The sequence below is a fragment of the Felis catus genome, chromosome E3, assembly GCF_018350175.1.
Source record: "Felis catus isolate Fca126 chromosome E3, F.catus_Fca126_mat1.0, whole genome shotgun sequence".
NCBI classification, from domain to species: domain Eukaryota; kingdom Metazoa; phylum Chordata; class Mammalia; order Carnivora; family Felidae; genus Felis; species Felis catus.
The window spans coordinates 7847748-7872522 of record NC_058383.1 but is presented as its reverse complement, the minus strand read 5'-3'; the positions used below and the strand labels follow the sequence as shown (position 1 = coordinate 7872522).

Here is a 24775-nt window from a genome sequence, read left to right as displayed (position 1 = left end):
CCCCATACAGATCTCTCCCTCTTCCGTCCCACCTACGAACCCCCCCGCCCCCTCCCCCACCCCACCCCACCCCACCCCACCCCCCCCCCCCACAGCAGTATTCGGCCAGCCCATAGTGTTTTGGTCTTTTATTCACGTTCATCGGTTAGAAAAATAAAACAACAAAAACATCACAACCTCAGCGGTCTGTGAATCTGTTGGGCGAGGGGAAACTGAGGTAGCCTAGAGTCCAAGCAGAGACCCAGCCTCCATCAAGGCACCGGTGAAGGAAGGAGGCCAGTGGGGAGGACTGCTGGCTTCCTCCCCCAGCGTGGCGGGGACACTGAAGCCCCTCTCCCAGGGACGGGACGCCCCAGCCCAGGATCCCCTAATACTTCCCCTGGGAAGCTCCCGTGTGTGGAGCAGGCCGGAAGGCTGCCCTTCCCCTTCACATCCACTAACCAAGGCGGGTCGCTGGACCTGCGCACTCTGCTTCAGGACCCGGGCATCAGAGATCAGTGCAAGTGACCGGGGTGACGCCATGAATGAGCAGTGTGGGGCCCAGGTCACGGGTCAGAATCTCCAGCAGCGCCAGGTAGCGAGTGTAGCGGGCAGGATCAGCTGGCGGCCGAGGCAGGTACAGGAAAGTGAGGGCCGTGGCAGGCCCGCCCTCGCCATCCCCACCCTCAGGCCCACCAGGCCCTTCTCCTCTGCTGCGCCCCTGCTGGGCCCGAACCAGGGCGTTGGCGCTGCCTGCCAGGGCCTCTGCCTCGGCATCTCCCCGCCTGCCATTCACAAAGTCCCCTTCCTCCTCCTCCCCAGCCTCCCCAGACCCAGCCCCCTCGCCCCACACCACCTCCTGTACTTCAGCCCTGATTCTCAGCTGGCTCAGCAGTGCCCGCAGCCGCCCCTCGGCCGCCCCGGGGGCCTCTCGAGGCCCCAGGCACAAGAAGATCCGGAGCCGGGCACTGTGCCAAGCAGGCACCATGCCCAAGATGGTTGCCATCTGCAGTAGGAAAAGGCCGCACACGTCCACATAGCCGGGCCCGCCCCGGGGCCGCAGCAGGTTGAGGGGCCACACATCCACGTGATGCGGCTGGGAGGTGCCCCCAGACCCCCGGCTCAGCCGCTCAGGGGGCAGGGCCCCACAGGCCCGGGCCAGAACCACATTCTTGTTCATCTTGAGGGCATCTGCCACCGTGGCCACATAGTCCTGGGGACTGAGAGCCCGGGGGCTCCCGGGAGCCCGGGGTGGAGGGAACAGGGTGCTCAGGGCTGGGGACCCGCCCTCCTGGGTGCCATCAGCAGCCTCTGAGAAAGCAGGGTCTGTCAGGAAGTGGTCCTGGGGTGCAGCATCATCGTAGAAACCCAGGACCAACGTGTTGGGCTTCATGCCACCTGGGGGCAGAGAGGAGGAGGTGGGAAGGAACCAACAGGAATCAGACTCACGGGCTTAGTTTACACCACGCTAATGCGCGCCCACTCGTACACGCCGGCAGCACCACACGTCAGCCATCAGGCATGGCATTCGCCTCGTGCTTGGGCTCTCCGGGCAACACTATGCACGTTTGCATAACGACTTTTCATCTTCCCAAACGCTCTTGCATGCGTTTATTTGTTGCACCTCCGTGACTAATCTCCCCACTTAAGTGGGCAAAGTTCGCCTTAGGATTCTTCTAACTAACGAGCACTTCCGGTACTCGGCAGTAGGAGGCCTCCACTGCAAGCTTCTAGCTAGCAGCACACCTTTTTCATGATGGGAGATGAGAGTCTGAGTCTACTGGGCAGACCACACCGCCCTGAGTAGTCAGTAGTCAAGTTCGTGGGCTCCATCCCCAGGGAAACAGCACCTCAGACTCTGCTGGGGGGTGATGAAAACTGGCCCGATCTGTTTCTACTACTACTGCAGAGCCCTAATGGTGGTGAGTCCAAAGCAAGATCCCTGGACAAAAAACAGCTACCATCTGCACACTAATGAAGGGCCGGGGCCCGTTGAAAGCACTTTGTGTTTTAACTCGTGAAGCAACACCAGGAGGTAGGGGCCATTTACTCACCCCTCTCACAGGTAAGCAACCTGAGGCACAGAGCGGTGAAGTCACTTGCCCCAAGGCTCACAGCAGGTGGATACCGGGTCCACAGGCGAACACAAGGCACCCAGCAGCAGAGGCCACCCTCTAAGTCTCTGAACCCGTGTGTGAAGTGAATACAGTGCCCCAGGTTCCTGCTGACAGCTCCTGATTTTTCCATTTTTGAACCAATGTGAAACTGGATAATCTCTCCCCATCCCCCCCACCCCCACCCTTCAACAGGGCTGAGTTTACAGAAAACTTCTGAGATCTTGTCTAAGGCTTTTTCTCATGAAACAAATGGGTTGCTCAAAATCCACCAGTAAATCAAGTTCTGCATGTCAGGAGGACTTAACTATTTCGAGGAAATCCTTCCCCTTCATTGCAATCGCTCTCTTCAGAATAAATTTCGTAGAAGTAGTGGTCTCCTGGCACAGGTTCCCCCACAAAATGTGGGGCTGAGGAGAGACCAGACTCTCAGATGCTCCAGGGACTGTCTCATAATGCTTGCCAACAGCCCCCAAACGCTTGAACTTTAGCCAGATCTAAACGGAGAACGGAGCATGTGCCCAGAGAGGGGACTGACACCCCCTAGGATTGAGAAAGAAGGAGGCAGTTCAGCCCAGATTTGGAGGAAGCCGGGGCGTAAGGCTGAAGGCCTTCGCACTAAGGCAGAGTAACAAGGCAGAGACTCTTCCACTGGCTCGGGAAGCTTCAGCCCCACTCACCCTCTGCGTCCTCTGTGGTCTCCGGAGGCCATGTCACACTAGCCCTTCCTTCTCCACCCCTTCTAAGGCCCAGCTGAGTATACCATCTTGTCACTAGCCGCATCAGCGCATAGCGGTCTTGAAGTGGGATGATTAGAAACCATCTGCCCTAGATTTGATGGAGCAGCCCCCTTGCCTCAAGTAATTCTCCCATTGTCCCCAGGAACACAGCATGCTCTTCAGAGCTTGTACCCCAACTTTTGGGTCAGAAAAAAAGAAATGTCAGTGGCACCCATCGCCAGCCCTTAAGCCTCTCCTCCAGGACCTTCTCACACACCATCCGGTATCTTTGAGTTGAGCCCCGCGTCTTATCTGCACTAGACTGTGAGTCTGCAGTCTGTGGTTTACTCTGGGGGACGGTAGCAGAGATTAAAAGGGGCCACAGAGGGGGCCGAGGGGACCCGGGGAGAAGTAGCTCACCAAGGCCCGAGATCCGCAACAGATGCTGAGCTCCCTGGCGCACGGAGGGCGAGAGGGTGAGGTCCACGAAGGCCTTCACTTGGGCTCTGTCCACCAGGCTGAGCCATGCCCCGTACTGGGGCTGCACAGGGTCCGAGGGCAGGCAGTCTGCAGAGAAGGGAGGTAGTAGATGTGGGCCAAACCCATGTACCTTCTCCTCAAACCCAAATCCCAAACGGGCCAAAGAAAACAGTCTGGGCAGGGCTCGGGCTGGTTGGAAGGGTCGTCAGGGAAGAAGCATGAGGCCTCTGAACCCAAAGACCACGAAGAATGTCTGAAACGTGAGGGAGGAAGAGGCTGGGAAGGGAATAGAGGGCCACTCACCAAGGTCTCCCAGGGTGACGTGGCCCAGGACATAGAGGCCCCCCTTCTTGAGCTGGTTGGCCAACCGCAGCAGAGGCAGGGCGCCCCGGGGGTTCCCCACCAGTAGCAGCAGCTGGGGCCGCCAGAACTTCACGTGGTCCTTCCGGACATCCAGCCGGAGCAGGTATTTACGTACCTGGGACCAGGGGTGAGGTGTGGAGAGGAAGGGCTCAAGAGGGCAGCCCCCACTCACCACCTCTCGGACAAGAACCCCGATTCCGGCCACGGCAGAAGGAGGCCTACTTGGAGCGGGATGGGGATCCCAGACTGCCTCCCCCCTCCCTGCCCTCCTCCAAGCCCCCCAACCTGGTGGAAAAGCAAGGCCTGGCTGACGTAGCCCCAGCTACTGGGGCCTCCTCGAGCAGTGAGCAGGGCGGAAAGAAGGCCCATGAGAAGCAGTGAGCCGCCGGCGGCCCCGGGGCTGATGAGGAACATCATGAGCAGACAGGAGGCCACCCCCAGCAAGCAGGTGTGCCAGGAGAACAGGCTGAAGGTGGGGCTGGGGTGGGGGAGAGAAGGACGGGCACTCAGGGCCTCCATCTCCAACCTCGGTCCCCTGGACCGAGCCCGTCCCACGCCTCCCCCCTGGTCTCTGAGGACACAGGCCACTTCCCCACTCACCGGAAGTTAGGGGCTGAGGCCCACTCCAGGCTCAGACAGGACAGGTCCACCGCAGCATAGGCCACCAAGTAGAAGACGGTGACCACAGCGGCCAGCGTGTTCAGCTTCCCAGCCAAGAGCACCAGCTACACAAGGACCGAGAGGCTGGGCATGCACGCACCCCCCCCCCCCCCCCCACCAAATGCCAATGCATCCCGCCTTTTCGTTCACTCTCCCAGCCCAAGCCCAAGCCCCTCCTGGTCCTGGGAACAGAACCAGAAGGAGCCCAGGGGAAGGGGAAGGACAGCTGGAAAGAAGGCTTACCTGCACTAGGCCCCAAGAATAGAGCACAGCCCCCCAGGGGTTCCCTGTTCGGGACACGACCTTGGCCGGCGCCAAGATCACTCCTGTGCAAACAGAAACACCGTGGCGGACACATCAGCCCAGGGCCAAGCGGAGAGAGAGACAGACACGGGAGGGTGTGCTCAGAGCCGGGCGAGGAGCAGGGGGCGGCGCACCAAAGAGGTCATCTTGAGCCAGAGCGTGGAGGATGCGGGAGGCCCCGATGAGGGAGCTCATGGAGGCCGAGAGCGACGTGGCGTAGATACCAATCAGCACCAGTGGGGGCCACAGGCTGATGGCGCGGAAGAACCCATAGTCCTCCTGCAGCAAGGTCCTGGCGGGAGGGAAAGGAGGATGCAAATAACACAGGTGCATCTAGGGCCTCCGTGAGCAAAGTGCTCTGACTCTTCGTGAGGTCAAGAACTGGGTATCCCTGGGGATTCTCAACTGACCCAGGCTCAAAGGCCATTGTAATACATCATGTGTGCCCGGAGGGGAAAGACACGGTATTCACTGGTTGATCTTTGGGCTGCTTTGGATTTAATCACATGGTGGACATTCCCAACGGTGTATGCACAAGAAACCAAATATTTATGGAAATACGCATTGAGAAGCAGCTATCCCCCATCCCCCAAAACCAAGTGCTTACAACAGTCCCAGGGACACAGCAAACTCTGGCTACAGGCTGGCTACCACCAATTAGCCGGCTGTCCCCATCAGCGGCGGCCGCTCCTTCTCTCTCCCAGAGGGAGAAACAGTCTCCGTTTTCCCTGCACCCCGACAATGGGGGTACCTGCCCCCCCTCGGCCCGTGCTTCCCTTGGTGATCCAGGGGTGGCAACCTTGTTCTGCGGCCCCATTCCACCCCCCTCAAGGGCCAGGCCAGCCCCCTCCCCAGGCACCTGTCACAGGTGAAGCTGGAGAGGAAGAAAAGCAGGGTGTAGATGAAGAAGGTGTAGGCGACGGCGACAATGGTGCCCAGGGGAATGGCCCGGCTGGGGTCCTTCAGCTCCCCTGGAGGGAGAGGGGCAGAAGGGGAGACATCAGCCATCTACCATCTCTTACATTCCTGAGCCCTCAGCGCTCCCACCAGGGCACAGGGTGGCAGCCCTACACCCCCAGGGGGCAGCAGGCAGGGACCCTCACCTGACATGTTGGCCCCGGCCATGATGCCCGTGCAGCCATTAAAAAGGACAGCAAAGACACTGGCGAAGTTCATCATGGCCCCCGTGGTATAGTCCTTGGAGTAGCCAGCTGAGAGATGGTTCCCAGGGAGGAGAAGGCATCAGTACCCCTCATAGGGACCCAGGCATGTTGGCCCCGCCACCTTCTCTTCACATGTCACAAACAGCCCACCCCAAGACCCCAGCCCTGACCCATCACAGCCCCTGGCTCAGCTGGCCTCATCACTCCCCCCACTCTCCTCACTCCTCCCTCTACGCCTTTGTCGTTGCCCCTTCCTGAGACACCGTCCCTCTCGCTCCTACCTGAATTCCCCAATACACCTCGGGCCACCTCCCAGCTCTCCCTGCTCGCCCCCAGCCCTCCTCCCAACTCCTCTCCTGATTCCCATCTATTTGAACCACTTTGGTTTTATTGTGCTGCTTAATTGTTTCCTGAATGCACATTTTATCTTTCCAACTAAAAAAAGTTCCTCTAAGGCAGGAACTGTCTCGTGGTCGCTCTCACGCCCCACTGGGCCAAGCATACTAGACAGATCCTGAATAATCTGCGCTGTTCTGAGATCTGCCCTCCTGCCCCTGATTCTCTCTGGCATCTGTTCTCATCCAGGGCTTCCAAGGGCCTGCCTCCCCCCACATGCTTGCTCCTTGTCCTGAGAACCGTCACCCCTGTACCCAGCTCACCACCCAAGTTGGCCTTCAGGGTGCTGCTGTTGAAGCCAGTGAAGTGGCCAACCTGGGGCGGCAGGGAGGAGCCATTGGGGCCAGGCCGAGGGGTCAAGGGGATGCTCCTGGGTCCCACAGCCACAAAGCTGACCAGCACAGAGGCCAGGGATCCAGAGACCAGCAGGAATGTGAGGAAGGAGGCTCGGGCATAGAGGCCAGCCCCCAGTGTGCAGACCCCACCCACAAGGCCCAGCAGCAGGGAGCCATAGAGCAGGTTCCAGCCGTAGCCCTGGGGCAGGACCTGAAGCCCACTGGACCTTGCAGAGTCTACAAAGAGGAAGGAACAGGGTTAGAAGACAAGACTCCCCAGGAGAGATCCCACCCATGAATCAAAGCAGGAACAGACCCCCTCTTTGGCCCACCTGTCCTCAGACACTATCTTTCCCACCTCCCTACTCAACTGTACCCCAGCATCTTACCCCTCCCTGGTAGATACCACCAATCTTCCTCTGTTGAATTTAGGGGTGTTAGCCTGGCCTCTCCAACTAGATGGTAAGCTGCCTGTGGGCCAGGACAATCTCTCAGATGTCCAAGGCTGGGAACATAGTAGGAGCTCAAGAAAGCCAAACTAATAGACCACTTTGCCCCTCTTCTAGAGAGGCCTCTAGAATCCCAGACCCCGCAAACCCACAGAGCTCCCTGGCACACAGACCAGCCCCGAAGACATCCAGCACGGCCTCCACCAGCCCCAGCAGGGAGACAGCACAGCCACAGACGTTAGCCAGGTAGAACATGAGGCCGATGCTGCCCCCAACCTCAGGCCCCAGGGTCCGGCTGATCATGACTAAAAGTGGAAGCAGGGGGTGAGTGTTAAGGGAAAAGAAAGTGAAATGGAGCAGGAGGAAGGGCCCGGGCACAAAGCACACTGCAGCCCTGTCTCCCGGCACACACTGGGATTGTCCCCAGCGTTAATCTGTCCAGAGCGGTCACACCCAAGCCACGTGGCTTTGCAGTGCGCCACTAATACTCTTGAACTCCGGTTTCCTCATCTGGAAAATGAACTATCTAATTGACAAGACTGTTGGGGGAACCAAAAGGACGGCTGGGAAGACACCTGATAGACTGGAGAGTAGCAGTAAGATGCGTGGAAAGGCCATGTCGGTCACCTTCCCCACATCAGCCCACCTGCTGAACATTCATTAGAACCTGCCTCCCTCTCGCCCTGCCCTTGCCCCTCCTCCTCCCTACAAGACAGAAGAGCCCAGACCCCAGTCCATCAACATTGGAGGATACAGTAGGCTCCACCCCCCCGCACAGCTCCGTTGGTGGCGATGGCACAGACAGAGAGGACGGTGAGCGCCAGGATGAAGTAGGCAACCAGGAGCATGGCCAAAGCCTGCAGCAGCCCAGCATGGCCCACCACGAACCCTGGGACAGGAGTGGCAAAGCAGGTCAGAAGGTGGCTCATGCGTCCCCACACCACACTGGTCATCAGTTACCTCCAGGGCAGAGCTCAACACAGGGCCATGGGGAGCCCTCTCCCCAAGCCTCCCATCCATCTACTTCTCCCGGGACCCTTCCCCAAACTCTTCCCAGTCCCGCCCCTCCCCCCCCCTCCCTGCACCCCAGAGCAAGCCCCACCACCCCACTTACCAATTCTCAAAAAGACAACTATACTGAACATGGACAGGACCGTGGGCACCACCACACCCAGGAAGGTGGAGAGCTTCCGGGCAGATGCCCCTCCAGGACCCCCGGCCCCATTGGCAGAGAAGGCAACCCCCTCATCTCCCAGGAGCCGGTAGGCCAGCAGAGGAGAATTCTCGCTGGCCATGGTGGAGAGCAGGCAGAAGATGCCACCAATGGGTTATGAGGCCTGCAAAAGACAGTGTTACTTAATGGAAAGCAGCTCCACGGAGCCCCTCAAAAACACCTCTAACCGAACACCTGGAAACCTCCCCAAAAGGAAGAGCTTCAAGAAACACACACACACACTCACTCACTCACTCACCAGCAACTCAGAGTTCCTGGGGAGCAGACTGGTCCTTGCCACTTCCCTGGGCAATGGCAGACTCCACACCCTCAGCATTTGGGTACCAAGTCCTCTCCCAGCTCCTGGGGGCCACTTTTCCCCCAAATCCGGAAGACTAGGGATGGCAATGGTTCTGGGAAGAGGCAAAGATACTCTCCCTTTTCAACTAACTAGCAGTATAAGAGGAAACAAATCCCCCAAAAGGGAAGTGAGTTACCGGCAGGAAGCCCTCCTCACCCCCTCCTCCGAAGTCCTGAGCTGTCCCCATCCTAACTCCCCCAAGCAATCACCTCACCTAAGGCAAAGAGAAATCTCCGAATCTCCCATTGCCCCGCCCTCCATCAATCCTCTCCCTCAACCCATTTCAAACGAGCTCCTCTCCCCCCAGCCTCACCAGATTCCTCCCACCCACACAAGGCGCCCTCCAAACTCGACCAACCCAAACACACCCCTCGACTACCAAAACAAAGACACAGGCCAGCAACACAAGGTGGGTCTTCCTCCCCGCCCCGACACCGGTTCCTGCCCACTTTCTCCCGGGGCCGGTTGGAGGGGGCCGAGATCCGCGGCTCCCGGGCCAGGCGCATCCCCACAGCCCGAGTGTGGCGGGGCGCTCACTCACCCGCCCGGAGGACGCAGCCGCCCGGGGGAGGGGGGATCCCCGAGAGCCGGAGGGGTCGGCTACGGGCCGAGGGGGCGCGGGTGCCGGAAAAGCCAGCTGCAGCTACCGGGATGCCAGGCCCGGAGCCCGCCCCTCCCCCAGCCCGCGCGCCCCATTGGTCCCGGCGCCCAGCCCCGCCCCGTGGGCGCGCCCCCGGGGAAGCCCCTCCCCCCTCGGGCTCCGGGGGCCGGCGCGGCTCCTGCTCCACACGCGCCTGGGACACTGCCCTGGGTCGCCCCTCAGGGATGCGTCTCCGGCAAAGTGTAGGCCACGGCCCCTAAAGCGGCCCATCACCCCCGTGCAAACAGGCACCCTTTATGCGGGCGGGAGCCCGCTCCGAGCTCGCGGAGACGCCCGGAGGCGCCACCACGGAAAGGGGCGTGCGGCGACGGCGGAAGACAGCTGCAGGTGGGCGGGGATGTGACACCTGGCCCAGGTGCGTCGCCGGGAATGCGGGGCCGCGTCGCTCGGCGCCTTCCGGAGTCCTATTCCTCCGGCCTCTCGAATCCCTGGAATGTCTCTGGATACGGGCCTCAGCCCTCACCCCGCGGAGACCCGCCCCTCACGCCTGGTCCATCCCAACCGGCTGCGCTCTCCGCGTCCGCCATCGGAGGGAGCCATCGGCCGCTGGTCCGGGAGAGCCCTGGCTGCGCCGGCCACCGTCGGTCCGCAAGGTCCTCCTGCCGCCTTCCAGCCTCCCTGCAAGGTGTCGTCCCCTCTAACAGACATGACAGGACTTGTGAACCTCCGGGAGATGGGACCTCTTCCCCTCCTCACTCTTTACAGTTACCATCAACAGTAGCACCACCTGGTAACGTTTCCTCATCTATAAAACGGGGATTAAATAGAGCCCTGCCTGCACGAGGTTGCTGCCAGAGGGTTGGATGAACTGACCGACACTCGAAAACAATGCCGAAATGTTCAGTAAGTTATTTGCACGTCGTGCTACGTTATATATGCATAAGCACTGTGAGGTAAGTACTTCTTAGGGAAGCTGAAGCTGGGAGAGTTTTGGTAATCACTTGCTAAACTTTGACATAGTCCTTTGTGGCTACACGGTCATTTGAGCCTCAGGAAATGAACAGTGCTTTTAGGGTCACTGGCCTTTGGCTATAGATTCTCTGCAACATGTCCCTAGGAGAGGAACGGGCTTAAAGCAGCCCAAAGGTTGGCTTTGCCAGGGAGAAGTCTCATGAGCAACTGAACTGTGGCATCTTCAGTGGTCATTGCTGCTAACCATAACAGGGTTTGGCTCGTGGGTCTCTCCAGCACCATCCTGTCGCAATTTTTGATGATTTCAATAACCGTACTGATGAGGCTTCCAATATCCGGGCGTGGCAGTTGCTTGAACATAGATCTCACGCTCCACGTGGCTGTGCCCAGACGTTGTCCTTGCCAGTAAATAACTGCAGGCCCTCCTTCTTTCCATTCACCTTTTCTGGTATGCCTCCTAAGGGGGGGAAAAATTAATCTGACACTTGTTAAAATGGTAAGGAAGACTTTATTCAGGACCATTCCAGTAGGTGTCAGAACTGTCACAATAGGGGAAAGAGTTGGGGCTCTACAGCAAAGGCAGCTGGGCATTTCTAGCCAACAAGCAGAACGAGGGAGTCAGCGATGGGAAATTACAAAGAGCATGGGGGGGGGGGTTCTAGCTAAACAGACTTAGGATTCTTGCTGAAGGCAGGCCAGGGTGATCAGATATCAAGTATCAAGGGTGGGAAGATTCTCCCTCAACTAGGCCAGGCGAGGCAGGCCCAGCAAGGATGGGGGCCAAGTCTAAAGAGGGCTCAGAGAAGCCTGACTGAAGTTTGGTCAAGGAAAGGGTCTTTGTCATGCCTTGACCCCAACAATCCTCCACCTCACTGTACCCCAATCCACTGATCCTGCCCTCTTCCCAGTCCCCCACTCACTTCCCTTCTTATCCAGCTTAAAGTTCATGGTCAGTGAAAAGCTCTCCCTTGTCCCTCTCTCACTTTATTAACCTCCTGGCAAAACCACAGCCCAGGTAAATGCAACTCCCCGCCCAGCTTGAACCTGCCCAAGCAGGAGAAACATCCAACTATGGGAGCTCATCTCAAATTCATGACCATGAACCTCAAGTGTGCCCTCATGCTGCCCAGCATTCAGATGAGATTTCTCTAGTCTAGTCACTCTCCTGCACTCCTAGAGGACTTGCATCCTCACCCCTCTCTGTTCAACCCTCCGTGCTTCCTGTACAGCACAGCTCAGCACCATCTCACTTCCCAATTCGGCGAGAAAACAGAAGCCACCAAGAGGCTAAAAGCTCCTAATCCACCACCACGCTCCGCTGGGCCCTCCTCCTGTCACTAGTGATGAACTGATCATGCTCCCAGCTAAGGTCAACCCGCCACTACATCCCATTTCATCATCTTGTTTTCTCTTTTCATTGGCTCATTCCCACAGATATACAAATATGCTTTTTTTCCCCGTCTTGTCTTAAAAAGGAAAAAAAAAATCTTTTTTGAATACACCGTACTTCCCCGTTATCGCTCCATTTCTTTGTTGTTCTATATAGCAAAACTCCTTAAACAAGTTGTCTATACTAGCTGTTTCCAATCCCTCCTCACATTTTTTTTTTTTTTTTTTTGAGAGAGAGAGAGAGAGAGAGCAGGGGAGGGGCAGAGAGAGAGGGGCAGAGGATCCAAAGTGAGCTCTGCACTGACAGCAGAGCCTGATGTGGGGCTTGAACTCACGAGCCGAGCCATGAAATCATGACCTGAGCCAAAGTCGGACACTTAGCTCTAAGCCACCCAGGCTCCCTCCTCACATTTTTTTCTCTTAATGTTTTTTAATATTTATTTATTTTTGAGAGAGAGAGAGCAGGGGAGGGGCAGAGAGAGAGGGAGACACAGAATCCGAAGCAGCTCCAGGCTCTGAGCTGTCAGCACAGAGCTTGACGTGGGCTCCAACCCACAAACTGAGAGATCCTGACCTCAGCCAAAGTGGGAAGCCCAACCTACCCAGCCACCCAGGCGCCCCTAGTGGATTTAAAAAGAAATGTGAAGATGGGACGCCTGGGTGGCTGGGTAGGTTGGACATGCGACTTTGGCTCAGGTCAGGATCTCTCAGTTTGTGGGGTTGAGCCCTGCGTCCGGCTCTGTGCTGCCAGCTCAGAGCCTGGAGCCTGCTTCAGATTCTGTGTTTCCCTCTCTCTCTGCCCCTCCCCTGCTCGTGCTCTGTCTCTCTCTCTCTCTCAAAAATAAACATTAAATATAAATAAATAGATACTAAAAGTAATAAAATAATAACAACAAACCCACTAAATTTAGGCTTTTGCCCCTCAGCAAAAACAAAAGTGCCCATCAAGTCACCTGTGACTTCCACTCTGTCAATCCAAGGGTTGCTGCTTAGTCCTCATTTTACTAAACCATCATCAGTTGACATGCGGGCATACCTCGTTTTATTGCCCCTCGCTTTATTGTACCTCACAGATACTGCATTTTTTTTATACATCGAAGGTTTGTGGCAGCCCTACATGGAGCCAGTCTTTTGGCACCATTTTTCCAATAGTGTTTGCTCACTTCATGCCTGTCACATTTCGGTAATTCTCGCAGTATTTCAAACTTCATTATTTTTATATTTGTTAGGGTGATCTGTGGTCAGTGGTTGCAACTCACTGAAAGCTCAGATGGTCAGCAGTTTTAAACAATGAAGTCTTTTTTAATTGGGGTGTGTACACGGATTTTAGACATAATGCTGTTTCACACTTAATAGATTACAGTGCAGTGTACCCATGGCTTTTATGAGCACTGGGGACCAAACAATGCATTTGACAGGCTTTCTTGTGATATTCACTTTAATTGCAGTGGTCCAGAACCAAACCTGTACTATCTCTGAGGTGTGTCTGCATTTCATAACCATCTTCTCCTCCACCACTTTCCTCTTCTTCTAGGAGACCACACTCACGCATTTCCTCCTGCTCGGTCTCTTTGGCTTCCTCCTCTCTTATCTTAACTGTGGAGCATTCCTAGATGTTGGAGGCACAGCCACAAGGCACTGTGGACTGGAGGCTCCACCAAAGACCAGAAGCTCGGTCCTCAGACTTCTTTTCACCATTTACACTCACTCCCTCAGTGACCACTTCTAGTCTCAATGTCTTAAATACCGTCTCTATGATGGTGTAGCAAGGGTGTATCTCCAGCCCAGATCTGAGCTCCACACTGTATGTCCAACAACACACTGACATCTCCACTTGGACTTCAAACAGGCAGCTCAAACTCTGTACATTCCAAAATCAAACGCCTAAACTTCCTCCCACAACCTACTCCTGTTATGGTTTTCCCACCTTTCCATTTGCTTAGGTAAGAAACCTTGGGGTTATGCCTTCTCTCACATCCCACATCCAACCCATCAGCAATTCCTTTTGCCCCTACTTTTAAAATATTACCAGTGTCCAACCACATGTGATCACCCTACTCCAAGCCACCATCATCTCTTAGCCTGCATTATGGCAACACCCCCCTAACTGGTTTCCTGTTTCTGCCCTTGTTCCTGCAGTCTATTCTCAAAAGAGCAGTTAGAAGGATGCTGTTAAGGGGGCACCTGGGAAGCTCAGTCAGTACAATGCACGACTCAATCTCCGGGTTGTAAGTTTGAGTCCCACGTTGGGTGTGGAAATTACTTAAAAATAAAATCTTTTTTTTTTTTTTTTTTTAAGGATGCTATTAAAGCAAGAATCAGTTAGTGATGCTTCTGTTTTCAAAACTCTCCAATAGTGACACCTGGGTGGCTCAGTCGGTTAAGGCTTCCACTCCTAGTTTGGGCTCAGGTCGTGATCTTAAGATTTGTGAGTTCAAGCCCTGCATGGGGCTCTGCTCTGATGGCTCAAAGCCTGCTTGAGATTCTCTCTCTCAACATAAACTAAAAAATAATAATAATAAAAATAATAAATAATTCTCCAATAGTTTCCTATTTTTGCCATTGTAAAAGACAAAAGCTTTAATAATTAGGATAACATACTTAACTCATGATTCATCAACTATAGTCCCACTACAAAGTTTATGCCCATTGCCTTAGTGTAAATGTTAATAGTGTTCCTTTGGCTCAGAATTGAGCCGGAGTGGTCTATGTATTTCATGGCCACTCTACCCCTGTAGCCCTACCCAATCTGCATCCCACCCCACTCTCCTCATCTCCTTGCCCCAGCCTCCAAGAACGCACTGTGGCCCACAGGGCATGAGCTTCCTTGGTGTTCTGGACGCAAATTTTGACGTCTTCTTGAAATCTCCTCCACCAATCTCATTTAAATTGAACCACACCCTTCATCCCATCCCCGTTTTTTTTCTCCATTGTAATAACACCATCTAATATACGTCATATATTTGTTTATCTTGTTCACTGCCTGCCTAGTCCCAAAAAAAAGTCAAGCTCCGCGAAACAGGAACTTTGGTTTTCTTCGCTACTGTAGCTCTGCCGCTTTAGAAGACTGCTAGACAGTCGCCTGCACGGGTTGGGAAACTTGCTCCTCACGTGACTGCACCGGGCGCCACCCGCCTGCTGGGAAGGGAAGATGGCTGCGCCCAGGGTGGCCTCAGAGAGAGGGCAACCAACGAGAGGGCGTCGGCTCGCTAGAGCGTCCACGCCTCGCCTTAGTCTGCGGTTGCGTCCTGGGAAGGCGCGAATTCGGGGGCTACGTGCTGGTCCTCCTCCCCACCTTTTTTTTTTTTTTTGAGGAGAAAGGCATTAGCTCATTCTCGGAGATGCTTGGTGTGACTTGACTGCTGCTTCCCCACTGCTTGGGATCGCTGTCATCCGAGGCGTGTAGGACGAGGTTCTGGGATTCAATATCTGGGTTTTTCGCCCCTGGTGCAAGCTCCTCGGTCAACCTATTAAGTGACCTCACAGTGTCAGTCCAGCCTCCAGTTCTGGGCACCCCCGAACACACCCGGACTGCCTCTCGGGGCCAAGGACGTCTAATCCACTCCGCAGGTTCCCCACTCAGAGTTCAGGCCCTAAATGTGAATTCCCTGGCGATCCACAATCCCGCCCCCCTGCCGCCGACCCCGCAGCGCGGGGTGAGCTCCCCAGGATTAAGTCTCGTGAATCCGGACCCCCTCCCCCAGGCCCCAGGGGCAGATGAGCCCTTGGCCACCGCCCCTGCAATTTCCTGCAGACCCAGCAAACAAAAGGCTCGGGAAGAGAGGCGAGGCTGAGCGGGCGCCCTTCCTGCAGGAACAGCTGATGGAGCAAAATGGTCCAGGAGGGAGCGGAGGGGAGGGATGAAATTCCAGGATTCCTGGAGGACCAGAGTGGGAGGCCAGACCCCTGGATCCCGAGGAGGGAGGGAATCCAGCGAAGTGGACGTGGAGGGCCCCGGGCAGGACACCTGAGTTTCCTGGGCTCTGCCAGATCCCAACTGCCCTAGCCGGGTTGATGTCAACTTTTGGGAATGGAGGGGGTGGGGGGGACAGTGCAGTTCAGGTGAGCTCTCAGGCCCACAGGCTGGAATGGGGGGGGGGGGCCGCTGGGAAAGGCCTGAAGCCCTGCGTCATCTCCTCTGGGGCCCAACCTACCTCCCCCTGGCCCGACCTGCTACCCTCTGTGCTGGCCCCACCCAGGCCTGGCTTCCTGCTTCTCCCCAGGCACAAAGCTTTTTCTGCTAAGCTTCATGAACCAGCACCCCCACCCCTCGCCCCCGGGGTCTTCTTGTCCCTTCTGGACCCTAGTAGCCTAGCCCCCCAGCCACTCATATTCCCTCCTAGAGCCAATGCCCCTGCCCCCCATTCCTGTCAAGGACACAATGGTAAGGGAAGGGCCACGTTCAGTGGGTGGGGGGATGCTGGCATGGAGAGGGGGCTTGGCCTCATATCCTGTCAGGCTGCCAAGGGAAGAGAGGAAACAAAAGACTTCCCAGCTGGGACAATGAGCCTCCCGATACCTCTCCTCCCCTGCTACCACTCCTCCTCCACCTCTCCCTTCTAGCTCTAGTCTTCAGCTCCTTCCCCTCCCTTCTCACCAATTTCTTACCCTCTGGTAGCCTTGGCTTCTGGTGTGAGCTCTGCCAGTCCTTCCTAGAAGATAAGGGCAAGGCAAAGGGGGGAGATGCCCTCTGGCTGGCCTGGCTGAGAGAAGGAGGAGGAAAAGGACATCGGTGTCCTTCAGGTCCTTGGGGGTGGGGCTGGAAGGCCAGCCTGTATGCTGAGTGCCACAGTGGAGTCAGCCAACCTGCTGACTACTGGCCAAGTACATTGGACGGCTCACTTAACCTGAGCCCGTCTCATCTTTAAAGTGGATGTCAGAAGGGCACCCTGGGTGGCTCAGTCGGTTAAGCGTCTGACTTTTCGTTTCGGCTCAGGTCATGATCTCATTTGTGAATTTGAGCCCCACGTATGGCTCTGAGCTGACAGTGCGGAACGTGCTTGGGATTCTCTCTTTTCTCTCTCTTTGTCCCACTCCTGCTTGCGCTCTCCCTTTCTCAAAATAAATAACCATTAAAAAATAAATAAAGGAGGGGCGCCTGGGTGGCTCAGTTGGTTAAGCATCCTGCTTTGGCTCAGGTCATGATCTCACAGCTCGTGGGTTCGAGCCCCGCGTAGGGCTCTGTGCTCTCAGCTCAGAGCCTGGAGCCTGCTTCAGATTCTGTGTCTCCCTCTCTCTCTGCCCCATCCCCACTCATGCTCTGTCTCTCTCTGTCTTAAAAATAAATAAAACATTTAAATAAATAAAGGAAAAAATAAAGTGGGTGTCAGAATAACGCCCATCCTGCCTAAGAGTTCTTATGATGAATTAAATATGATAATGTTTGCTTTAATAAATAAATAAATAAATAAATAAATAGTGAAGTGTAAGGCTTTCCTCCATCTTTCCAATCTACAGTCTCCTCCAACCCCCCTCCCACTGGGCACAGGCTCCAATCACAATCATATGCCAGTAACCCCTGAACCTGTATCTCCTGCCAAAAAGCTGCCCCTGAATGCCTGTATGATTGACTGCTGGACCTGCGTTCTGGATGATACACAGGGATCTCAAATTCAACCTGGCCACACCTTCCTCCCTGGTGGCTCCAGTCCCCTGGCTCCTACCTAGCTGCCAGAGTCTGAAACTTGAATCATACTTGATTTCAGTCTCCCCCACTCCCATGGCCAGGCTCCAAGACCTACCTGCTCTCACATGTGAGCACATACTTCTGTCCTTTCAAGCCCTTACTGTCATTTGGAGACCTACATGTGGTTTTTCTGCCTTCAGTCTTGATCCCTTTCATATATATATTTTTTAACATTTATTTATTTTTTGAGACAGGGAGAGACAGCATGAACGGCGGAGGGTCAGAGAGAGAGGGAGACACAGAATTTGAAACAGGCTCCAGGCTCTGAGCTGTCAGCACGGAGCCTGACGCGGGGCTCGAACTCACAGACCTCGAGATCATGAGCTGAGCCGAAGTCGGATGCCCAACCGACTGAGCCACCCAGGCGCCCCAGTCTTGATCCCTTTCAATCTACTCTCCAAAGTTGGACACATGGGGTCTTTCTACACAAATCCGATAGGGTTGCCTCTTTGTCTCAAACCCTTCAGTGGTTCCCCAGGTGTTCAGGACAAGCCTGCACTCCAGGATTGTCCTGTGATGTCAGGCTGGCCCTTGCTCATGTCACCAGCTCATCCACTGTCACTGTCCTGGCAATCTACACCCTGATGTCCTGAACTCTGGCAGCACAGGGACAATCTCACTACGTCCACACTCTTGTTTTTGCTCTTCTTCTGCCTTTTTTTTTTTTTTAATGTTTATTTATTTCTGAGGAGGGGGGAGGACAGAGAGAGAGGGAGACAGAGAATCCAAAGTAGGCTCCACGCGTCAGCACAGAGCCCGATGCAGGACCTGAACCCACAGTGAGATCACAATCAGAGTTGAAGTAAGACACTCAACAAATGACCCACCCAGGCGCCGCCCCCTTCTGCCTTTAAAGCAACCTTTCCCCCAATCTCCTCTAGGACTCCAGTCAGACAGCATCATCTTCTCCAGAAAGTTCACCTTGAACCCTCAGGTTGGATTACGTGTGCTCCCCCTGGGATCCCATAGGACCCTCTGTATGCCACTACTTATGCTCCACACATAGCTTCCTGGGTTCTGTTGAAGTTTCGTGGTTGTTTCTTCCCCTGGGCTGTCAAGGATGACTTTGTGTCCCCAGTCCTGGTCCATAGCAAAAGTACAATAAATAATTGTTGAGGGGTGCCTGAGTGGTTCAGTCTGTTAAATGATGACTCGTGGTTTCTGCTCAGGTCATGATCTCGTGGATCATGGGTTCGAGCCCCAAGCAGGGCTCTACACTGACAGTGCAGAGCCTCCTTGGGATTCTCTCCCTCTCTCTCTGCCCCTCCCCTGTGCACATACTTGCTATCTCATAATAAATAAATAAACTTAGAATAATGATAATTGCTGAGTTGGGGTGCCTGGGTGGCTCAGTTGGTTAAGTGTCCGACTTCGGCTCAGGTCATGATCTCGCGGTTCATGGGTTCAAGTCCCGTGTCGGGCTCTGTGCTGACAGTTCGAAGCCTGGAGCCTGCTTCAGATTCTGTGTCTCCTTCTCCCTCTGCCCCTCCCCTGCTCATGCTCTATCTCATTCTGTCTCTCAAAAATAAATAAATAAATAAATTAATTAATTAATTAGTTAATAGATGCTGAGTGAATTAAAAAATGACTAGTTAATAAAGGAATAAGTATGTACATTTACTGAGTACGTACATGGGCCAGACTTGCATTGGACTTAGCGTTGAGCACAACACACATTGTACCTGCTTTTAGGAAACCTGGGACCACAAACAATGAAAATACAATCACTAATAAATTTATAAAATCTTTTACACTTGTGTCTATTACAATTTCACATATGATGAGTTTGGGAAGATGTCTGGTGGTCAGACAAGGAGTGGATTCAGGTTTTGTGAGTCCTGAAGTTTGTATAACATGGGGAACCCACCTTAAGAAAATAAAATTGTGAAGCTGAAATTAGGTATAAAAGCTAATGTTTGCTTAAATGCAGAAATCACGGGGGCGCCTGGGCGGCTCAGTTGGTTAAGCTTCTGACTTCGGCTCAGGTCATGATCTCGCGGTTCGTGGGTTCGAGCCCCACATCGGGCTCGGTGCTGACAGCTCAGAGCCTAGAGCCTGCTTCAGATTCTGTGTCTCCCTCTCTCTCTGCCCCTCCCCCGTTCATGCTCTGTCTCTCTCCCAAAAATAAATAAACCTTGAAAAAAAAAAATACTACCAACTCGAGAAAAACAGGCTAGGTGTAGTAAATAATTGCCCAACACATCTGTATAATACTTTCATGTCCTACCTTTTTCTTACCTGTGTACTGGGGCTACCTCTTCATATGATAAGGACTCTGTAATACTACTTTCTATTTCTCTTTGTCTCCATCTTCCCTCTATTATGGCCAGTTGACTTTTTTTTTCTTTCATTATTGAAAGTTTATAAAGATCTCACTGAGGTTTACAACTCATTATTGGCAATGTTGAAACCTCTACCAAATTCCCTTTGTGTAAGGGCCGTAAGATTTCAGGCTATTTCAAACATTCTTGTGCTGGAATTCACCTTAAAAACTGTTTAAATTGATGGCACTCATTAACCAGGACAGTGGGAGGGGCAGTCAGGTGAGGGGTGCGGAAGCTTAAACTTCATGGGCTTCCACTAAACTTAACTCTAGACTTGACAGGGTGAGGTGCACCCTATGAAGGGCACTGGGATATGGGGGGAGGAATGACAATTTCTAGAATTTTCAGTGAAAGGGATGATTTGTTGTTTATTACATATAGGGAAAGTCCTAACTCCAACACTGCGCCAAATAACTGTCATGATGTGGGTAGCAAAAAGGAAACCTGGGGCACCTGTCTGGCTCAGTTGGTAGAACACGTGACTTTGATTTTGAAGTTGTAAGTTCAAGCCCCACTTTGGGTATAGAGATATATACTTAAAAATAAAAAATTTAGGGGCGCCTGGGTGGCTCAGTTGGTTAAACGTCCGACTTCGGCTCAGGTCATGATCTCGCGGTCCGAGAGTTTGAGCCCCACGTCGGGCTCTGTGCTGACAGCTCAGAGCCTGGAGCCTGTTTCAGATTCTGTGTCTCCCTCTCTCTCTGACCCTCCCCCGTTCATTCTCTGTCTCTCTGTGTCTCAAATATAAATAAACGTTTAAAAATAAATAAATAGGGGCGCCTGGGTGGCGCAGTCGGTTAAGTGACCGACTTCAGCCAGGTCACGATCTCGCAGTCCGTGAGTTCGAGCCCCGCGTCGGGCTCTGGGCTGATGGCTCAGAGCCTGGAGCCTGTTTCCGATTCTGTGTCTCCCTCTCTCTCTGCCCCTCGCCCGTTCGTGCTCTGTCTCTCTCTGTCCCAAAAATAAATAAACGTTGAAAAAAAATTAAAAATAAATAAATAAATAAATAAATAAATAAATAAATAAATAAAAATAAAAAATTTAAAAGCCCGACCAGCTGTTGGGGTGGGGATGCTCTACACAGGTACTGCCATGGCGATGATCATAGGCAAGGAACAGGGGGTGACAGCCTAATTTTGGGGTGAGAGGGCAGTAAAGCACTCTAATAATGAAGGAAGGAGCACCCGAGATTTGCTCAGGTCTGTTCCACAAGCATCCATCCAGGTAGTGATTTGGCTGCTCACTTACGTAATGTAATACAGTAGATACTGAATTAGCTTTGCTAGGAAGTAGTCCTGGGTGGATGGAGGGTGGAGGAAATGACTTCACACTCACAGGATAGACACTCCTGAGCATTGGAGTGAAAAGCTCAGATATCATCTCCAAGGAAAGGGGAAATAATGGGATTCCTGCCCCATTAGAAGATCTTTGAGGCCAGGAGCCTTGCTTTACAAATCTGCAAACTAGCACAGTGATCGCTTGGCACATAGCAGATGCTTAATAACAGCTTTATTTTATTGATTCCTTTATTTATTTTTTGTTTTTTTATGTTTATTTATTTATTTGAATAATCTCTACACCCAATGTGGGGCTTGAACTCACGACCCCGAGGTCAACAATTGCAGGTTCTTCTGACTGAGCCGGCAAGGTGCCCCATTATTCATTCTTTTACTGGTATACATTGGATATTGGGAACTGGCTTACATGACGGGAGGGGTGGGGACTGAGGACCCTATGATAAGGGATCGACTGGGTGGGTTTTTTTTTTCTCTAATATTTATTTATACTTGAGACATAGAGACAGAATGTGAACAGGGGAGGGGAAGAGAGAGAGGGAGACAGAATCCAAAGCAGGCTCCAGGCTCTGAGCTGTCAGCGCAGAGCCCGATTTGGGGCTTGAACTCATGAACATGAGATCATAACCTGAGCCGAAGCTGGACACTTGACGGACTGAGCTACCCAGGCACCCCTCAACTGGGTATTTTCTTATCTGAGTTCTCTTCCCTATAGCTGAGGGGGCCTGGTTCTCAGGGGTCAGAAATACAGGGTTCGAATCTGCAGTGAGCTGCACCCCTGTCTCATCAGCCCTCACTCCCCCCTGCCTCACTTCTCTGTGCATCTGTGTGGGTCTCTCTTTACCATTCAGGCCATCCACCCCCCACCCCATCAGGGATCCCAACCAAATGCGACAATTCGAGCAATCAAGGGCACAAGGAGGTTGAGCACAGAGCCCAGGAAGAGATAGAGACATAACTTTTGGAGGAAAGAATTTGAGTGTGTAGTGAGAAGCAGGGAAAGGTGTGTGTGTTCTGAGTGAGGAGGTGGGTGTTTAACCTGGAGGAGAAGCTGAGTGAGAGAAGGGAGGAGATATGGCTTGGATCAAGGAGGGAGGAGGGGATTCCTGGCCCTGGCCTGGTCTGCCTGGCTCCAGCCAAGCCGGCTGTTTCCTGCCCTCCGTGACCCCCCACCCCGGAGCAGGACCCAGGCAGGGCCATGAGGAAGGGCAGGGGTGTGGGGAGCACACTTGTGGCCGGAAGATAAGTGCGCTGGGACAAGAGGTCACTGCAGGCCTAGCTGTCCTCTTGGGGGGTTAGAAGCGCTTGGCAGTCTCCTCACCCCCCCTCCATCCACCTCCCTCCCCAACGTCCTGGGCAGCAAGGAGTGTTCCTTCACTCTCTCGGCTCCTCAGCAACTCCAGACTCTGTCTCCCTTAAATTTCTGAGTTAAACCCGTTTCTTCCAGCTCTTCACTGGCGGACTCCTGCAGCGCCCCCCCCTCCATAGGTGACCTGACTTATAAGGGGGTTGGTGGGAGGAGCACTGTTTTCCTGGACCCTCCCCTCTAACTGATGGGATGGGGGTGGGGAGGCGGCAAAGAGAGGAAGGGCCCTCCCAGCCATCCCAAGGGCCCCCAGGAGCCAGACAGGAAACAGCCTCTGGAAAGACAGCAGCAGCCCCGGCCCAGCCTCAGGGGTCAGGGCTGCGGGCGGCAGTGAGCTCTCCCCAACGCGACAGCGAGAGTGAAGATGGTGATTTGGGAATCCATCCAGCCTCTTTACTCTCGGTCCCACCTACCTTTTATTTACTCCTGCTTCCTTTTTTTCTATACTCCTCCCCATCTCAACCCAGTCGCCCCACTTCGCTAGGTTGCGCGCACAGCAGGTCCCCATACCTAATGTTTGTTGAGTGATTGTGTGAACGTTCGCTCCGGGGTCATCTAAGCAGCGATCGCTGTCTCGGGAGCCCAATGCGCCACCCTCCATCCTCAGAAACTTCCCCCAAACATGGTCCCCTGCGCCAACTATGGAGTAGTGGGCGCATCCAAGAGTAGAATCCAAAGTCCGCAAGAAGGTTGGAGCGGGCTTCGAGTGAGTAGTGCACTTTTCCACGCACGTCCGGGCGGCCCTCGTGCTGCTGCTGGGTGTGTTTCTCCGCTGCCTGCCGTGTGCTGGGTTCGGACCTGCCCCGGGGGTCCCCGGGCCCCGGCCCCGACACGCGCGGTCCGCGTCAGGGCGCACGGCCACCGCGCACGTCTGGGCGGTCCCCGGGCTCCGCGCCCGCCGCCCCTCCCCCTTCTCCAAACTTTCTCCCAACTTCCCGACCTGCTCCGCTCGGCGTCCCGCTCTGCTTCCCTCATGAATTATTCAGCAGTGCGCGCTCCAATCAGCGCGCCCCGGCCCCCACGCCGAGCCCGGACTCGGGGAGGGGGGAGCTCCCCCGCCCCCCGCGCGCCCCTCCCTCCCCGGCCAGGCGCCGCCCGGCCCAGTCCCAACCCGGCCCAGCCCCGGCCCGCCCGGCCCCGCGCCGCAGTCTCCCTCCCTCCCGCTCTGTCCCCGCTCCGCTCCCACCCTCCCGGCCGGCTCGGAGCGCACCCGGCCCGGCGCGCGAGCAGCACCACTCCAGGGAGGGGGGGAGACCGCGAGCGGCCGGCCCACCCCCAGCCAGCCGGGGCGGGACCCCGAGGCCCCGGAGGGACCCCGACTCTAGCCACGTCTCGCTCTGCGCCCGCCCGGCGCAGCCAGTGCGAGGACGCCCCCCGCCCGCCCGCGCGCGCGGCGGGGACGCGGGGCCACACCTGGACGCCGCCGCCTGGTGCCTGTGCCGAGCGCGCCCGCATGGGCCCGCGCTGAGGGCCCCGACCGAGGGTCCCGGGTGGGGAGTCGGTGTCTGCCGTCTCGAGGGGGGGGTCCGACCTGGGGGGGCTAGTGCCCCCCAAACTCGGATCGGATCCAACCCGAGAAAGGCGGCGCCATGGAGCTCCGGGCTCTGCTTTGCTGGGCTTCGCTCGTCGCGGCTTTAGAAGGTGAGTTTCCCAGGGGGCACCCCGGCACTCCAGGGGCCCCCAAAGTTGGGCCTCGGAGTGAGGGAGCCGGCCTCGGTCTGCCCCTACTCCGGCACCCCAACCCTGAGCACTTCGGACCAATAGTGCTAGACCGGGCGGGGGGCGGGGAGGAGGCGGCCCAGCGGGGAGTGGAGTTTTCTTTTGTTTGGGAAAGAGAAGGAGTGGAGCTCCGTCCCGGGACTTGCCCCTGCCCCAGCTTCCCAAATTCTTAACCCTGATTCCGTACGCCCTTGGCAGCCTTTCCTTTTCTCCCTCCTCCAACCTTCAAACTGTCTCCAAAGCTTCTGTCCCTCTTCCCACCTCTGCCAAACATGAGGAAATGTTTCTGGAGGAACAACTGTAGACCAGGCAGAATGCTAGGCCAGAAAACTGCCCCCACCCCCATTCCTCATCGTTCACACCTTGATCCTGCAGTTCCCCTGGCCTCTGGCAGCTGGGCCACCTTCTAAACTCACCCTCCAAACGCCCAAATCTGTCTCAAAGCCACTGCCTCTGCTGCCGTGAGGCCCCCTCCCTGGTTTCCCCAGGCTGCACCTCAGCCCTTTAAATGCCGTCTAGACCCCAGACCTGCACTAGTCCTGCCTAGGCCCCCTTCTCCAACCCCACAGGCCAGCAGAAACTGACCTTCACAGCCCCCGGGTCACCTGAACTTAGCCTAATAGCTACCAATCTCTCTAGATTTCTGATTTTTCTGTGTTCCTCCCAGATGTTTCTCCATCCAGGAGTCTTTTCCCTCGCTTCATCTCCTAGAGGGGGAGCCGAGCCCAGAGCCTTATAAACCCTCCTCCTACGGCCCTAATCTCCTTTCAATGAGCTGCCTCCTTCCCCCCCTTCACTGCCTGGAATCAAAGGGGTCTCTGGCAGTGGGGGGGGGGGGTCACGGGGGGGGGTGCTGCTGAGGAGGAGGAATCAAAGGCAGTTGGAAAC

At 55.1% G+C, this 24775-nt stretch overlaps 2 protein-coding genes across 6 annotated transcripts in view; one reads left to right on the top strand and one right to left on the bottom strand.

Annotated features, from left to right (window-relative positions):
• Positions 1–113: 113 nt before the first annotated feature.
• SLC12A9 (solute carrier family 12 member 9) lies at positions 114–9670 on the bottom strand. Of its 4 annotated transcripts, XM_023246544.2 has the most exons (15): positions 9077–9213; positions 8434–8587; positions 8076–8298; positions 7716–7850; positions 7135–7266; positions 6441–6749; positions 5722–5829; positions 5478–5589; positions 4753–4910; positions 4559–4641; positions 4256–4380; positions 3941–4133; positions 3596–3770; positions 3233–3379; positions 114–1377 (listed from the first exon to the last, which is right to left on the bottom strand). In XM_023246544.2, the coding sequence occupies exons 3-15, from the start codon at positions 8254–8256 to the stop codon at positions 488–490; spliced, it is 2748 nt and encodes a 915-aa protein (XP_023102312.1). In that variant the 5' UTR covers positions 8257–8298; positions 8434–8587; positions 9077–9213; the 3' UTR covers positions 114–487. The 4 variants fall into 4 exon arrangements, with proteins under 4 accessions (XP_023102312.1, XP_044904227.1, XP_023102311.1 ...); XM_045048292.1 differs by lacking the exons at positions 8434–8587; positions 9077–9213 and adding an exon at positions 9543–9670; XM_023246543.2 differs by lacking the exon at positions 8434–8587 and having other exon boundaries at positions 9077–9209.
• Positions 9671–9785: 115 nt separating this feature from the next.
• Positions 9786–24775, top strand: part of EPHB4 (EPH receptor B4) — a 30996-nt gene continuing 16006 nt past the window's right edge. Inside the window, exon 1 of one of the 2 annotated variants that reach the window (XM_019820518.3) lies at positions 9786–10039. In XM_019820518.3, the coding sequence (XP_019676077.1) occupies positions 10033–10039 (7 nt within the window). In that variant the 5' untranslated portion in view covers positions 9786–10032. Of the gene's footprint in view, positions 10040–23283; positions 23810–24775 lie in introns of those variants that run through there. The other variant, XM_003998497.5, reaches the window with a different exon arrangement.

Excerpts from the sequence above, each read along its gene's own strand:
- SLC12A9 (XM_045048292.1), bottom strand. The coding sequence starts at position 8,256 with ATGGCCAGCGAGAATTCTCCTCTGCTGGCCTACCGGCTCCTGGGAGAT. Across the intron at positions 7,851-8,075 it reads AGTTGTCTTTTTGAGAATTG|GGTTCGTGGTGGGCCATGCT; the intron begins GTAAGTGGGGTG and ends CTCCTGTCCCAG. Across the intron at positions 1,378-3,232 it reads GTTGCGGATCTCGGGCCTTG|GTGGCATGAAGCCCAACACG; the intron begins GTGAGCTACTTC and ends CTCTGCCCCCAG.